Below are 16,388 nucleotides of genomic sequence, written 5' to 3'. Positions count from 1 at the left end.
AATCAAAATTCACCTGAAACTATTTGAAACTATTGTTTCTGGTACTTACATTTATTAATGGGATAGTTAAAGTCTATAATTTTTTAAGCGTCTTAAAATGGTTTCATTTCTCTACTTAAAATGTGAGCAACATTTTAGCCACCTTTACCAACAACTTATTTTCATGTCTCTTTTCGGCAAATATTCTCCTCAGTCCTCCAATCTCCAGGGCGTAGTTGAACCAATCTTTTAGACACGGCTCAAACCAAGAAGACCTTCATATTTGTTTTATAATGCCGTTGTACATGTTTGTTTGTTTTTTGTTTGAAACAGCCAGGCTGTTGTGACACGGTTGCTATGTGTGGTCAACCGTGACACACGGTCAAGTGTTGGGTATCGGAGAGTTAGGGGACTTGCGGAAAGTGACGAGTGTGTTGAAAATATTCAGAAGGAAGTCATCTAGTGGAGTTGGTTATCTGTAGATAATGTTAGCCTTGTAAATAGGTTATGTTTGAATGCTTCACAATAAAGGGCAGTTTATACTTAAAAAGGACTTGTTTCTTCACAACGGGCGACCCCGACGAGATTTCTTTACAAAACAAATATGTTGGCTTATTATCATGTTCCACAAAAAAAAAAAAGATCCATTCCCTTTTCCTGGTAGATTCTACATTCAGAGTTCCATTTCATAAACTCATAATCGCACACTCGTTAAAGGTCATGTATTCATCCATCACAGAAAAGTGAGGGCCCTAACGAAGGTAAAAATACATATACAACTATTTGAAGGGGGGAAGATTATCTACTTTTTGTGCCGACGTTTCGGCGGGCCGGATAGAACCACATCGCGGTCCGGTTCTGGCCCGAGGGCCGTACTTTGGGCATCACTGGTCTATGGTGAAGATGAGGCGAACACGTTGACCAGTGCATTCACCCACGGAACCTGTTGGAATTAGTCAATCGTACCGTTTCTCGAAAGCTTGGCGAGTGGAAACCATTGTCCTCCTTCTCAAGAAGGGGAAGGTCAAAAACGGCTCTAACGATTTTCCTAGAAATTTAATGATATTGCTGAGAAAAGAATTAACAACTCGTTGCCCACACGGAGAAAACTCTAGTTTGACTGTTCTCATTTTATTCAAGTAAAAAATTCAATAAATTTAAATTTGGCTAGAGATCTATATTTAGGATTCTAGGACAAGATCCAACATCGATATTGAAAGGACTATCGCGTTCTTGAAAGGACTATCGCGTTGTTGAAAGGACCATCGCGTTGTTGAAAGGACTATCGCGTTTTTGAAAGGACTATCGCGTTCTTGAAAGGACTATTGCTTTCGGGAATTTCCGGTTGTAAGTTTTTTATATATTCGAGAGTTTCATAAATTAATTTTCCAGGAAGTAAGTCTAGACTACTCTTAGATCTAAATGCTTATGATTGGAGTGCTATAAAGTGGACTGATTCTATACATTCCCTTGAACAGGTTTTTTTTCACGGGAAAAGGGGGTAAGAAATTGTTTTTAATCTAACATTCATTAATTTTAAAGAGAAAAACCATCGCTCTATATCTGCTTAAAAGAGGTATTGTATTTTTTTAAAAGTATTTTTAACGTTTTAACGGACAAAGAAAAACAGGATTTTTTTTCCTTTCAAGGAATCGCCAAAAACAAAAAAATAAAAAAACACATTAAAACATAAAACAAAACAAGAAAAATGAGTGGACGTATTTTATTAAGCCTAAAAAAAATTTTTTTTCAAATATGTCGTGATAGTGTTTCATATTAATTATTTAAAAACCTATCCTTTAAATAAATGTTATGATTCTAGCAATGGTTTTAAAAAATATGTGACTAGCATGTCCAGTCTGTAGGTCCAGTCTGTAGGTAATTCATAATGGACACATTTACCGTTACAGCGGTAGCAGAAGCTGATTAAGACGAAACGCTAAGATTCAGACTTGGATGTAGACCTATGTTGCTAATCATTTCATCAACAAATAAGAATATTGACTAGAAATAGAGAGAGGGAAAACAAAATGAAGCAAGTAAAAAAATAATAAATGCGTTTAAAAAAAACAAAACTTATATAAAGTGAATTTGAATCAAGTATTTTGAATCTATCATTGTATTATTTTTGTTATAGCTTCAGACTAACAATTACTAATTTGTTACTAGTTGGTTTCGTTTCACTGAATAGTTATACATATTGCATACTCAGTGCGCTATGGTCTAATCACTTTTGTTGACCGTTGGGGTACGAGGGTAATTACTGCAATTTATCTAAAATTACAGGATTTAGCTCCATTTCCGCTCTATAAAAAAAAGAATTAATTAATAAGTACTAAGTGGTGAGTATGTTTGGATTGATTCGTGTATTGTCATTGACTATGAATAATAATGTTAAAAATCGCAACTTGATCTGAGAAAGGGAAGTAGGAAAAAAAAACATTCCAAAACGTAATAAGGGGATTAAATCCATACATACATCCACATCTCTTATTAAGTAGCATTTATTTTCCCTATTTCGATATCGTACAAAATAATTAATCCGCAGGTATTACATAGTAAATTGGTTAAATTTTGTGATTGATTCATGTCTTGTCAGATTTAATGATATATAATTGGGCAAAGTTGTTTTTTTTTACAACTTAAGGAAGTTTTATATCTTTCGGGTGTTTTTTTTTAGAATTGAAGCTAATCTAAATCTTAGTCCAAATCTCCCGCCTGACGACAGTGGATGGCATCGGTTGTCATTATCTTCAGACTTAAATTCTTTTGTTTGGACTCTACTTTACTTTTGTCATTTATGACCTCCTCAATTTTATTTAAGCAACACTGTACTCTCATTTGGGGGCCCCTCTCAAGTGGGGTCCCCGGGGGATTTATAAATTCTCTCCCCCCCTTCCCCAACATAGCTACGCCACTTATTCCTCTTATTTAGATATGAAATAAAATAATTAATCACCAGCAATATATTAATTAATTGGTTAATATTTGTGATTGATTTATGTCTTGTCAGATTTAATGATATATAATTGTACAAAAACTCCGCCATATGCCGGTCCCAAGCCCGAGTGAGAAAGGAGGAGGGTTTGGCGTGGGGCTAGCGACCCCACCCTGTAAAACCACTATTGCTACAGAAACAGCAAACTCGACACATAATGAAAACTATATATGCGGCGAGGGCGGCCAAACCCTGATGACGGTGTTGGATCAAAGCCAACTGGAAGTCCAATACCCGATACATGGCAAGCCTTTCCACGCAAGGAAACCGACTCTTATAGGCACGTGGAATGTAAGAACCCTGAATCTGTGTGGTAAACTGGCCCAACTTTTAAGAGAGTTTGACTCTTACCGGCTGGACATCCTTGGGATCTGCGAGATGCGGTGGACATCAAGTGGACAAATAATCAATGATGGCAAGACAATAATATATTCAGGACATGACAAGGAGCACATTGGTGGTGTAGGAATCATCATGTCTAAAATAGCAGCTTCAGCGCTAATTGCTTGGAAGCCGGTCAGTGACCGCATCATTACAGCTCGACTCCAAACAAAGCAAATTAAAGTCACTACCATCCAAGCTTATGCCCCTACAGAGGATGCAGAAGATACCATCAAAGATCATTTCTATAATCAACTACAAACCACTCTTGATGAAACACCTACTCACGACCTAATTCTACTGATGGGAGACTTTAACGCCAAAATCAATCCCAACCGAACTGGCTGTGAATATGTAATGGGACCATATGGCTCTGCAGAAAACATCAGTGATAATGGCGAGCGCTTGATTTCTCTCTGCGCATCCAACAGCCTTTCAATTGGAAACACATATTTTAAGCACAAACAAATACACAAAAAAACATGGCGATCACCAAATGGAGAAACCTTCAACGAGATAGATTACATTTGCATCTCCAAACGACGGAGGTCATCTCTGTTAGACGTGCGCACCCGCAGAGGAGCTGATATCGGCTCAGACCATTACCTTGTCAGTGGCAAATGTAAGCTCCGATTGAAACGCCAACCAAAACGAGCCACATGACCCCGCCCATTTAATGTAGAGAAGCTTAAAGACGGCAATACTGCAGCACAGTTCCAATTGAAACTAACGAACCGCTTTAAGGCTCTTGCAGATATATTGACCCTTGAAGAAGTGTGGGCCAACTTCAAAGATACCACTATTGGGTGCACGGAAGAAGTTATCGGAAGGAGGCGAGGTTCATACAAGGAACGGTGGATACAAGACAGAACATGGAAATTGATAGATGAGAGGAAAGAGGCCAAACGTAGACGAGATCAAAAAAAAGGAAACACAGGATCGCAGCCTAGTGGAAGAAGCCTATAGGGAAGCAGATCTGAAAGTACAGAGAAGCTGTCGGCACGATAAACGGGACTGGATTGAGCAGAAGGGACAAGAGGCACAAGCAGCTGCAAGCAGAAATGACACAAAAACCCTCCATCGTATTGTCCGAGATCTCACTGGAGCAAAGAGTGGACATGGGGCACCAATAAAAGACAAGCAAGGCAAAACTTTGTTAACCAAAGAAGAACAGGATGCAAGATGGGTAGAGCACTTTAAAGAGACCCTTAACCAACTGTCGCCAGACCTAATTTACATATTCAAGGACCCCTCTCCAGACAATGATCTCAAGGTCAAGACAGACCCAATAACTGCTGAGGAGGTTACCATGGCCATAGCAGTGCTAAAGAATAACAAAGCACCAGGACTAGACATGATATCAGCAGAAATGCTAAAATATGGGGGACAGTGCATTGTTAACAGAATGACTGATCTCTTAAATCTCTGTTGGCGAACTTCAAAAGTCCCAGAGGACTGGCAAAAGGGAGTGATTCTAAAGCTTCCAAAAAAGGGCAACTTGGCAGACTGCAACAACTGGAGGGGCATTACTCTCCTCTCTGTCCCAGGCAAAGTTTTCAGCACTGTTTTGTTGAGACGGCTTCAACAGTCTGTAGATGAAAGGCTCAGAGAAGAACAAGCAGGTTTCCGAAGAGGCAGATCATGTACAGAGCAGATTTTCGTTTTACGAAATATCATAGAACAAAGTCTTGAGTACCAACAACGGCTAACGATCAGTTTTGTGGACTTCAAAAAAGCATTTGATAGTGTACACCGAGAATCACTATGGAAAATAGTTAGAGAATACGGTATCCCAGAAAAATTCGTCCAGATCCTACGACACCTTTACAGTCAGTCTAGTTGCTGCATTAAAACAGAAGAGGGAACAACATAGTTTTTTACAATCGAGACAGGTGTGAGACAGGGGTGCATCTTATCTCCCTTCCTTTTCCTCCTAGCCATCGACTACATAATGAGGAGAGCAATGAACCAGACTGCCTTTGGTATTCCATGGCATGAACAACTCCGATTGACGGACTTGGACTTTGCTGATGATGTTGCACTACTCGGGGCTACAAATAAATGCATTCAAGAAATGACGGAGAGCCTAGACAGAGAGGCACCCAAAATTGGCCTCCGCATAAACTTGGATAAGACTAAAATTATGCGAGTGGAATATAAGGCAAAGGGTGTCCCCATCAGACTTGGCGAGTCAAAGCTTGAAGAGCTGGACAAGTTCACGTACCTTGGCAGCATCATAACAAATGATGGAGATGCTTACCATGATGTAGCATGTCGAATAGGAAAGGCAGGGAGCATTTTCCAAAGGCTGAAGCCTATTTGGACTAGCCAAGCCATTGGACTCGAGACAAAAATACACCTTCTCAACACAATCGTCATTCCAACTGCTACATATGCATGTGAGACGTGGAAGTCATCTGTCAAAATTGAGAAAAGACTAAATGTGGCTCAACAGAGATGGCTGAGATTGATTTTGAGAGTCAGTTACACAGACCGGATCTCAAACAAGGAAATCCTATGCCGAACTGGGAGTCGAACACTTAGTGAGGTTGTGACTGAGCGTCGCATGAGGTTTGCGGGACATGTTCTACGTCAAAATGAATTACGCACACCAAGAGTTGCGATAACATGGAAGCCAAAACGAGGAAAGCGCAAACAGGGACGTCCTCGTATTACCTGGCGACACACCTTCATGGAGGACCTCAGAACAGTGGACACCAGATGGGAGGAGGCTTCAGACATTGCCAGTGACAGATCATTATGGAGACAGCTTGCCGCCCAATGCGCCGAACGGCGCGGGAGGACCTAAGTCTAAGTAAGTAATTGTACAAAGTCTTAATATGATCCAAGAATGGGAAATGGGAGAAAAAACATGTTCAAAACTTTTACCAGACAGACAGACAGACAGAGCGAGTTGATATAACCCTAAGCTTTGTATAAATAGACAGTTGCCCGAGTCTCGATCCGAGGCCTCACGACTGATGGCCGACTTATTGCTTAGTTTTAAATTTTTAGCAGACGAATTTACTTTCAACATAGAGCTTATCTCCCTTTAGCTTAGTACATTATCCATATAAAGTTGAAATATTAAACTATGGCTAGCACAATATAGTTATCTGGGATTGTGATACTTACGATATTATATATTACGAAATAAAAGCTACATGCTACATACAAGAATTGATCATAAAATGAAATGTCTTGAGTCCAGTCATGAATACAAAGTACAAAGTATCATTTAAAATTGCCAATTATAATTAAAATGTTGTAAAGCTAATCCAACACATGTCATACTAAAACTACGTAAATACTGTCATGCTCATGGTAAATTGGTACCTCATTTTGTGTTTCTTTTTTTTTTGTGAATCCTAATATCTAATGCACTTTCTCCAAAGTCGCCCTCTGAAAACGTCATTTTTTCTGGTGTTTTTTGTTTGGGTGGCTGAACTTGCTGCAGTTTCTCTTTGTTGTTCCCCAATATGATACTTTCATCTTAAGCTCGTTCCTCCAGATAGTTATCATTATGATCATGTTGAGTGAAGATCACAAGGAATTTATGTTTAGGGACTCAGGCTTTTGCACTATGTAGAAGTCAAGATTGATCTGAGCGTGATCTGTTGTAGTTATATGGACCCTACTTAGCCATTGTACATAGACCTTTTTTTGGCTGTGGGCAGCGTGAGCCCGGAGTGTATCGCTGGCAATGTGTCTACGGTGTACCGTCAAGTCACTTATGTTATACATTTCTGTAGATACAGTAGGCTCGCTGAATTATTAATCAATAAGTTATATTAACTACTCTAGATCTAATTGATATGTATAACTATCATTCATGTCATGTCAGATCATTAAACCATTTGTTACATAAGCAATTGTTCTTATCTATTTTTGGGATGCTTTACATGTTTTGAATATTCCTCTGTGGTTGAAGATAATCTACCTCCTAGCCTGACGTGGTGGATAGCAGCGGTCGACATTATCTTATTACTTAAAAATGACTTATTCTTTAGTTTGGACTCTACCGTTGTCATGGATGACCCATCAATTTATTATTTATTCGTGGGAATGACCAATTTGTAGTTGAATGTGTAAGTCAAAAAACAATAGCATTCTTCGGTTGTCTTATGTAATTTAGGATAAGTGGATTAATTCCATACATACATCCACATCTTTCATTAACTTATTACCATTTATTGTCTTTTTTTTATTTCAAGCAAAATAATGGCCCGTACAAGACACTGGCTCCAAAATAGGCTAATAAAAAGAAAACTATATGGATAGCTTTCTGATTTGGAAACCTCTGCGCTGTTCATCTCATGTATTGGTCTAGTAATCTGAACGCTCCGACATAAAAATGAGAACGAGGAAGAAGAAGTAGCATAATTAAGTGTCAAAAATGAAATGAACTAATTAGTTTTGTTTTTCTGATATTGATTAATCTCTTCTCAGGTTTAATGATATATAATTGGGCAAAATTTTAGCTTCATCCGAGAATGGGAAATTAGAGAAAAAAAACATGTTCAAACTTTTTTGTAACCAGATAGACAAAGTGAGTTGATATAATTATACGCTTTTTAAAAAGAAAAAATTGCCCCAAGCCTAATTTGAGTCTTCACGATTGAAGACCAACCTATTGATTTAGATTAGAGCACTTAAGTATTCAATCCTAAGTTTAAAGTTTCAAACAAACGACCTAATTCGCTACACAGGGCTTATCTCCCTTCAGCTTAGTGCATTATCTATATAAAACCAAATTATTTAATTATGGCTAGTACAAAATAGTTATCTAATGTTGTGATACGTACCCTTTCTATATAATCCAATTCTTCTTCAACAGTCTATAAGACAAAAAAGGTTTAAATGTAAAGCTACATGCAACATACAAGAGTAGATCTTAAAAATAAATGTCTTGAGGCTGTACAAATATCATTTTAAATTGCCAATTTAAAAAAAATTGTGATACTTACCATTTCAATGTAAAATGGTTCTTCATGCGTGTATAATGGGGAAAAAAATTTAAATAAAAAACCCACATGCTGCATGCCAGAACAAATCTTAAAATGAAATGTCTTGAGTCCAGTGATTGATGCAGTCAGTACAAAATGTCATTAAAATTTTCCAATTAGAATTGAGATGTTGTAAAGCTAATTAAACACATGCTATATGATGAACTACGAAAAGAATGTCACCCTCAAGTTGAGTTTGTTCTTTCTTCTATGTTTCTCTCTTTTGTGATCCATAATATTGAATGCGGTGTTTCCAAAGACGCGCTCTGAAAACGTCATTTTTTTTTTAGTGGGGGTGGCTGAACTTGTGCAGTTTCTCTTTGATGTTCCGCAGTATTGGGTAACTTCAGCAATATGATACTTTCTTCTTAAGCTCGTTCCTCCAGATAGTTATCATTATGATCATGTTGAGTGAAGATCACAAGGAATTTATGTTTAGGGACTCAGGCTTTTGCACTATGTAGAAGTCAAGATTGATCTGAGCGTGATCTGTTGTAGTTATATGGACCCTACTTAGCCATTGTGCATAGACCTTTTTTGGCTGTGGGCAGCATGAACCCGGAGTATATCGCTGGCATTGTGACTAAGGTATACCGTCATGTCACTTATACATTTCTGTAGATACATTAGGCTCGCTTAATTATTAATCAATAAGTTATATTAACTACTCTAGATCTAATTGCTATATATAAATATCATGTCATGTCATGTCATATCTGTGTTACATAAGCACTTGTTGTTATCTATTTTTGTGGATGCTTTACATGTTTTGAATGTTCCTTTGTGGTTAAAGCTAGTCTTATCTTAGCCTGACGAGAGGTGGATGGCAACGGTCGTCATTATCTTCATACTTAAATATGGCTTATTTTTTGGCTTGGACTCTACTTGACCGTTGTCATGGATGACCCATCAATTTATTTTTATTCGCATGAATGACCAGTTAGTAGTAGTATGTGTAAGTCAAAAAACTCTGTACTATAAAGGTTGGCAATAGTATCTGTCTGACGCCATATATAATTTAAGATAAGGGGATTAATTCCATTTATACATCCACATCTTTCATTAACTAGCATTTATTTCCCTTATTTTGATTGAAAGCAAAATTATTAATCGCCAACAATTAATTAACTAATTGGTTACATTTTTGATTGATTAATCTCTAGTCAGGTTTAATAATATTATAATTGTGCAAAGTTTTAACTTGATCCGAGAATGGGAAATGGGAGATACATCATGTTCCAACTTTTTACCAGACAGGCAGATAGACAGAGTGAGTTAATATAATTATAAGCTTTGTAAAAATGAAAACAGCCGGAGCCTCAATTCAAGGTTCCGTGATTAAAGGCCAAAGTATTGCTTTAGAAGACTTGAGTAGTCAATCCTTAAAGGTTTTAGCAAACGACCTTATCCTGTACACATCTCCCTTTAGCTTAGTATATTATCTATATAAATCCAAATTATTAAATTATTGCGAGCACAAAATAGTTATCTGGGATTGTGATACTTACCATATTGATTGGAAATGCGTCTTCAATATTCTATAAGGAAAAGAAAAGTCTTAAATGTAAAGCTACAAGCTACATACAAGAATAGATCTTATAATGAAATGTCTTGAGTCCCGTCATGAGACAGTAGAGTACAAAGTGTCATTTAAAATTTCCATTTAGAATGAAGACTTTTTAAAGCTAATTTTAACACGTAAATACTGTCACGCTGATGTTGAGTTGGTTCTTTGTTCTTTTGTGTGTGTGTGTTACTTAATACCTAAAAGGGGGGGGGGTTGAGGGGGGGGGGTTCTGAAGTTTATCTTTGCTGTTGATATATTACATAAAAAATGTCTATGTCAAGCAACTCTGTACTATAACGAGTAGTTATAGTATTATGTGATGTTTTATGTTTGTATAATGTATGGTGTTAGTTGTTTAGTTGACTGTCATTTTTTTTTCTTTGAAGATCTTGTCTAAGGTATTTAAGAAGCTATAGCAAAAAAAAAAGTAGAATTAGACTATTCGTTGGCGTAGCCAGGTACTCGTGACCTCGGGTTCAAGAATATGTTGGTGGACCCCCCACCCCCAGTGAAATTTAGTGTGTAGTAAATAAATCGAGTGGTTCAAATGCAGATAGTTTTATTAATCGGGTCATGTGGGCCATAACTTGTCACGAGCCCAAACGCAATTAAACCTACACTTGCCAAGGTTGGTACGTCATAGGCTTTGAGCCTCTTATTGTTGTAGGCCTGATGGATGGCCGCCTGATAGTGTTGAACACGCACTGGACTGTCGTTCGGTCTTCTCGATAGTCCTAGCAGTGTTGGAGCCATCCCAGAATTTCACCCATTTTCCATGTACCCACTCTCGTATAACTGTGGTAGCCTGTTGAAACGTACTTGGTGACTCGAAAGTGGGCACGGCCAGCGCTCCTTCTCGTGCTAGACATGTAACCAAATCTTCCCCCCGTTGAGGAACTATCAAAATCATGGCTATCGCAACATTTCTTCTACAAACTAAGTTTGGGCATTGCTAAAAAAAAAAAACAACTTTCTACTCGTTGTGATTGAGTCTTTTGGCTAAAAAAGCAGGTACCAATAACAACGATTCTTCTGACTATAATATTAGGTCATTGTGGGAATGATAGAGGAATCTGATACGTCTAAAATCAGTGTTCCTTCATGAGATGTCAAGTGTCGCTCAACCACCAAGAGTTACTGCACAACTCTTGCTGGCTCGTACGGTTAAAACAGCTTCACAGAGGCCAAGAACGATGCTCTGCTCGATCTAGAAGGTCACTCCTATGTCAGAACCACCTTGACGGAATACTTCAGTGCTATGTCTCAAACATATTGTTGTAAAGTAAATGTCCTCTGAGGGTGCTAACTGTTCGAAATATGCGACGGATCCAAAGTGATTCTTTTTCAGGATGCTGATTATCCCCAACCCCCTAAAAAAAAGTTGGTCCATACGGGTCACAGAGACTCTAACCTATTGACATCGACGTGTGGCTCAAACGAAAAGTGTGGCTCAAACGAAAGTTATTGTTAAGAAAAATTGTCTTCCAGATTATATCCAGAGAGGCTGACATTAATTTTAAGGATATCGATTATAAGTAAGGACTCTTTGAGAAAACTATCTTGACAGCCTCTCACAAAGCCATACTGCACTGCAGACCAATTGCTAGTGCTGGTACTGTTCATTCTGGAGGACTATCTTAGAACTTCGGACTGCGAAAAGCCGCCTACAGTCAGATGCCCTCTTCTATGTCAGTTAAAGCAAGTTTATGCCTAAGTTGGTCTACCAACTTTCAGAATTAACAAAAAAAGACTACCTTTTGCAAACGTTCGCCCCCCCCTCCATCTAGGGTAGTACCTTCTCCAGCGTAACTGTCAGACCATAAAAAGTCCTATACTGTTTTTACCGGCGTTTGATGAAACATCGCTGTTTGTAGTCTTGCCACCGTATTTCCTTGAGTGAAAACATCTCTGGTGAAAGCGTTCAAGAAGTCTTAGTTGTTTTCTGTAAACTACCCATGTGTCAGATAAATATAGTAGACACTGATTTTTTTAGAGCGATCTATTCTTCCAACTCATTCCTGGAGGCGTCCTAAAGCACTACTGACTCGGGTATATATACTTCCTTAAGACATTTTTCAACCGAGCGAGCCTCGGTCAGCTGACACTATATATATATAACTATATATATATATATATATATATATATATATATATATATATATATATATATATTCATTGTTCCTATCATAAGAACAATATATACTATCTTAAAAAATCAGAAGAAAAAAAAGAATTATTTGCTCCCTATTATTATCAAACCTTTTAGCCTACCCCATTGAAATATGAATGCGTACAACTTACCATACCATTCCCTTCACCGTTGATTTTTTGATAGCACATATCATAATAAAAGCAGCATGAAAAAAAAACGCTGCAGGGCTGTGAATTGTTGGAACACTGTACAAGAAACAAGAAACAAGAATAGTTTTTAAAACCTAACCTTATCTAAGGGAAAGAACTTCTAATTATTGCCATTCACTAAAAATTACAGGGTTTAGCTCCATTTCTGCTGTATAAAACAAAATTAATTAATTAGTACTAAATAATTAAATAAATGGTTATAATTTGGACACTGGCGGATCCATGTGTGTGTGTGTGAGAGGGGAGGGGGGGCGGGCGATCGCCATCGGCCGACTCGGACGAATTTAAGTAGAGAAATTACACAATTTATATACGAATTCTATACTTATGTTATTAATATATAAAATTATTTATGTTTTAACCTATTTTTGGATTATGTCGCCCCCACTACCTCTAGCATGTAGGACTATTTGGTGGGGTGGGACTATTACATTAATTCCATCACCCCCCTTAACTTTCGATTGGGGGGGGCGATCCATTTTTTTTAGCAGAAATCACAGTTTGTTATCATAATTAGTAACATATCGATAGGATGAAAGCTACTTCTTGATATTTGAACTAACCTATATATTATGAAGTTCCACTTCTGTCGTGATATTTGAACTAACCTATATATTATAAAGTTCCCCTTCTGTCATGATATTTGAACTAACCTATATATTATGAAGTTCCCCTTCTGTCGTGATATTTGAACTAACCTATATATTATGAAATTCCCCTTCTGTCGTGATATTTGAACTAACCTATATATTATGAAATTCCCCTTCTGTCGTGATATTTGAAATAACCTATATATTATAAAGTTCCCCTTCTGTCGTGATATTTGAACTAACCTATATATTATGAAGTTCCACTTCTGTCATGATATTTGAACTAACCTGTATATTACGAAGTTCCCCTTCTGTCGTGATATTTGAACTAACCTATATATTATAAAGTTCCCCTTCTGTCGTGATATTTGAACTAACCTATATATTATAAAGTTCCCCTTCTGTCGTGATATTTGAACTAACCTATTTATTATAAAGTTCCCCTTCTGTCGTGATATTTGAACTAGCCTATATATTATAAAGTTCCACTTCTGTCATGTTGGCCGATTAGGTGGGATAGGGAGGGTGATTGCATAAATCCGTCCCCCCCCTGAACTTAACTTTCGAGGGGGGGCGGCCCAAATACTTCGCAGAAATCACAGGTTGTTACTTGTTAACATAATTAGTTACATATCTATATGATGAAAGCTACTTATTGATATATATTACAACTAATCTTTATATAATATCGTTCCTCTTATGGTATCTTGGCCGCTTCTGTGCCGGTGGGGAGGGGGGGGGCGATTACAGTTACTGCCCTCCCCGCCCTAGACTTTTGACTGGGTCAATTTTTAAGCAGAAATCATAGCATATGAACAAAATTAGTTGAGAATCTTTATAATATAAGAAGCTACTTATTGATATTGGAACCCATTTGTATTTGAAATCACTGAAATCTCAAAACAAATAATTAGTAAATATAAAATGAAAGAGGGTTTTAGCCTATTCACTATCTTCCTACCGGGCAGACTAATACTTTTTCTTTTGTATTTTAGTTTCGAAATATATTTTACAAAAACATTTGTAACTAATACAATTTATATATGCTATAAACTGCATTCTTATATCAAGTCGCCCCTACCCATACTCTTTCATTGCCATATGCAATCATTCGCACTAAATATAAAAAGAGAGAGGTATCTTATTGTCTTCTGCATGATCGTATCGGCCACGACGAAAATATAACGCTTTAAAACAGAATAGTTAAATATGGCGACAGAGTCTATATAATTGCGCATAAATTTAAAATAATTTTTGAAAGATTTCGCTTTGGTGAATGTAGAATTCATTAGAAATTTTTAAGTAAAAGAGTAACAATTGAGATGTGTTCTAAACCAAATATATTTTTCCTAGTCGCCTTATCCCAACCTTTACTCAATCACCCAAACTGCACACATTTAAAGGCACATTCCTCGTCCTATATGCTAGGACAAAGTTGTACAAATACTCCTTCTTCCCTAGTGCTATTAGAGCATGGAATGGGTTGCCTGAGCTAGCCAGGAAAACCAGTGACTTGACAGAATTTAAGTCATTGGTTAATATGCATGACTAAATGCATGACGCGTAGGACATAATCATCTTCTTTTTTGAAGTAAAGTCTGTATTATATAAGATACGATAACTGAAATTTTATATTGCATAAATAACTTTGTAACTATAACTTAATTTTTATACTTGAATCGAAAATTTAAAAAAAAAAGATTAGAATCCAATTGGTAAAATTGATTTCTTCTTCGTCTTCCATTTTTTTGTTTGCTTAGTGCTTTGTATTCTTGTTCTTTAACGAAACGAAGTTACAAACAGGAGTAGTGAACAAAGTTAATAACTTATATATGCATTTTTTTGAAATTTTATTTTTCAATTTTTCTTATTTTGCGGCGACCCTCAAACCTGTGAAGTATCTTAGGCCCCATAAATATATATAATAATTATTAAAACTAAAAATATTATTCAAAGGGTTCTTAAAATTTAGAAATTTTGCGCGCGACAAAGCAGCCGAATATCTAAAGAGCGTTTAACCATCGTTTTTATGGCGTCTTATTCTGACCAAAAAAAAAAAAACAAACTTAAAGAGGTCTCGCTTAACATGACGATAATATTACGATAAAAATCGAAGCAGACAAATATACATACACTAATTGTATCTCAATTGTCACTCACACTTCAGTATCGGCCGTTGCCCCCACGTTACTTTATTTTGCTAAATTTGACCTGCGTTTTTAAATCGAATAAATAATAAGCTGTGGATGTCAGGAGAATGCGTTTTTGGCAGTGAAAATTATTCAAGAAAGAATGAAAAATAAAAACTTATTCCCGCCAACGCCAATGGGGTTTCATGCGTCGAATTTGAGCAGACGAGATTAAAAGTGAAAGAACAGGCCAGGAAAAGAATACAGAGTAGCATTGTGGACGTGTTCGTCTGATGTCCTAGTGTTTGTAAGAGAAACAAGCTAACAAACTATCACTGAGACTTAACCGTAGCACGCTCAGATATACAGTGATTTATATAGAAAACTTTATGGCAAAATCTAAATGCTATTGGTTGCCATAAGACGATAGTTGCTGGGGGGGGGGTGAAGGTGGCATTCATCTGCCCCCCCCCCAAAAAAAACAACAACATGTTTACTAATCAAAGGTTCTCAAAAATTTCTGACTAAGAACTGGGTATTATTCGAAAAGAAATTCAATTGCCCATAGCCTTTGTTCCCAAAGTGCCTTGCGCTTCATCAACAGTAGCGTGTCTGGTGCGGTGTTTGGTTGGTACTGGGCTATTCACTTTCTCGTCTTTGAGGGAAAATGCCGCTAGATATGGAAACAAATTTTATTTCGAAACGAAACAAATATCTAATCATAAAGTTTTAACTTTTCTTTAACGTCTGACTAAGTCTTAGCAAAAGAGTGATAGTGATTATGCTTGGAAACAGCGAGGCCAAACTGTAGCCCACATTAAAGAATGGACGGGCCTGTCTTTATATCAGATTATATTCAAGGCAAAATACAGGCGATGGAGAAGGATGGTCGACAGATCGTATATGTTGCCCCAACAGCTCAACAGACTAAGGGGTAGGGGAAGGGGAAGTACTACTTGGTGTGTTGGCAGAAGATAATAAAATGAGTCACACAAATACTCTGGCAGATGGATCTAGTTCATGGCGTAGCAACCAGGGCACTAAAGAGTTCAGTGGGGCTAGACCCAAAACTAAGAACTGCCCACGGGGACTATTTAAGGACAAAAAATAATTTTAAAACAATTAAATATATCAAAAGGTGTACATAATCAAACCAGGTATTCATTGTGTATTTTTAAAACAATAATCTTTATTTTCCTTAAGAAAATGTGTCTACAATCAGTGCATTACACCAAACAAAACATTACAACCATAGGGAACCATGATGTACATTTATACCAGACATGTTTGTATCAAATTATTGAATTTTATGTAACAAGTATAATATTCCAGGAGTTCACTTTATCCGATGAATTTAAACTAGACTTATAATAACGT

At 37.1% G+C, this 16,388-nt stretch overlaps 1 protein-coding gene across 1 annotated transcript; it reads right to left on the bottom strand.

Annotated features, from left to right (window-relative positions):
- Positions 1-1,688: 1,688 nt before the first annotated feature.
- LOC106063637 (uncharacterized) lies at positions 1,689-15,378 on the bottom strand. The gene is made up of 5 exons (XM_013222051.2): positions 15,194-15,378; positions 12,233-12,328; positions 9,873-9,902; positions 8,164-8,196; positions 1,689-1,983 (listed from the first exon to the last, which is right to left on the bottom strand). Exons 1-5 carry the CDS (start codon positions 15,284-15,286, stop codon positions 1,906-1,908), a joined length of 330 nt encoding a protein of 109 aa, XP_013077505.2. The 5' UTR covers positions 15,287-15,378; the 3' UTR covers positions 1,689-1,905.
- Positions 15,379-16,388: the final 1,010 nt, after the last annotated feature.

The sequence above is a fragment of the Biomphalaria glabrata genome, chromosome 17 (assembly GCF_947242115.1).
Source record: "Biomphalaria glabrata chromosome 17, xgBioGlab47.1, whole genome shotgun sequence".
Classification (NCBI taxonomy): domain Eukaryota; kingdom Metazoa; phylum Mollusca; class Gastropoda; family Planorbidae; genus Biomphalaria; species Biomphalaria glabrata.
This window is presented reverse-complemented; position numbering and strand designations above follow the sequence as displayed.

What these genes read in the sequence shown, in the direction of transcription:
- LOC106063637 (XM_013222051.2), bottom strand. Translation starts at nt 15,286, where the DNA reads ATGCTACTCTGTATTCTTTTCCTGGCCTGTTCTTTCACTTTTAATCTC. An exon ending in CCCCATTGGCGTTGGCGGGA is followed by an intron (nt 12,329 to 15,193) that starts ATAAGTTTTTAT and finishes TTTCTTGTACAG; the next exon opens with TGTTCCAACAATTCACAGCC. An exon ending in ACGGTGAAGGGAATGGTATG is followed by an intron (nt 9,903 to 12,232) that starts GTAAGTTGTACG and finishes TTTTCCTTATAG; the next exon opens with AATATTGAAGACGCATTTCC.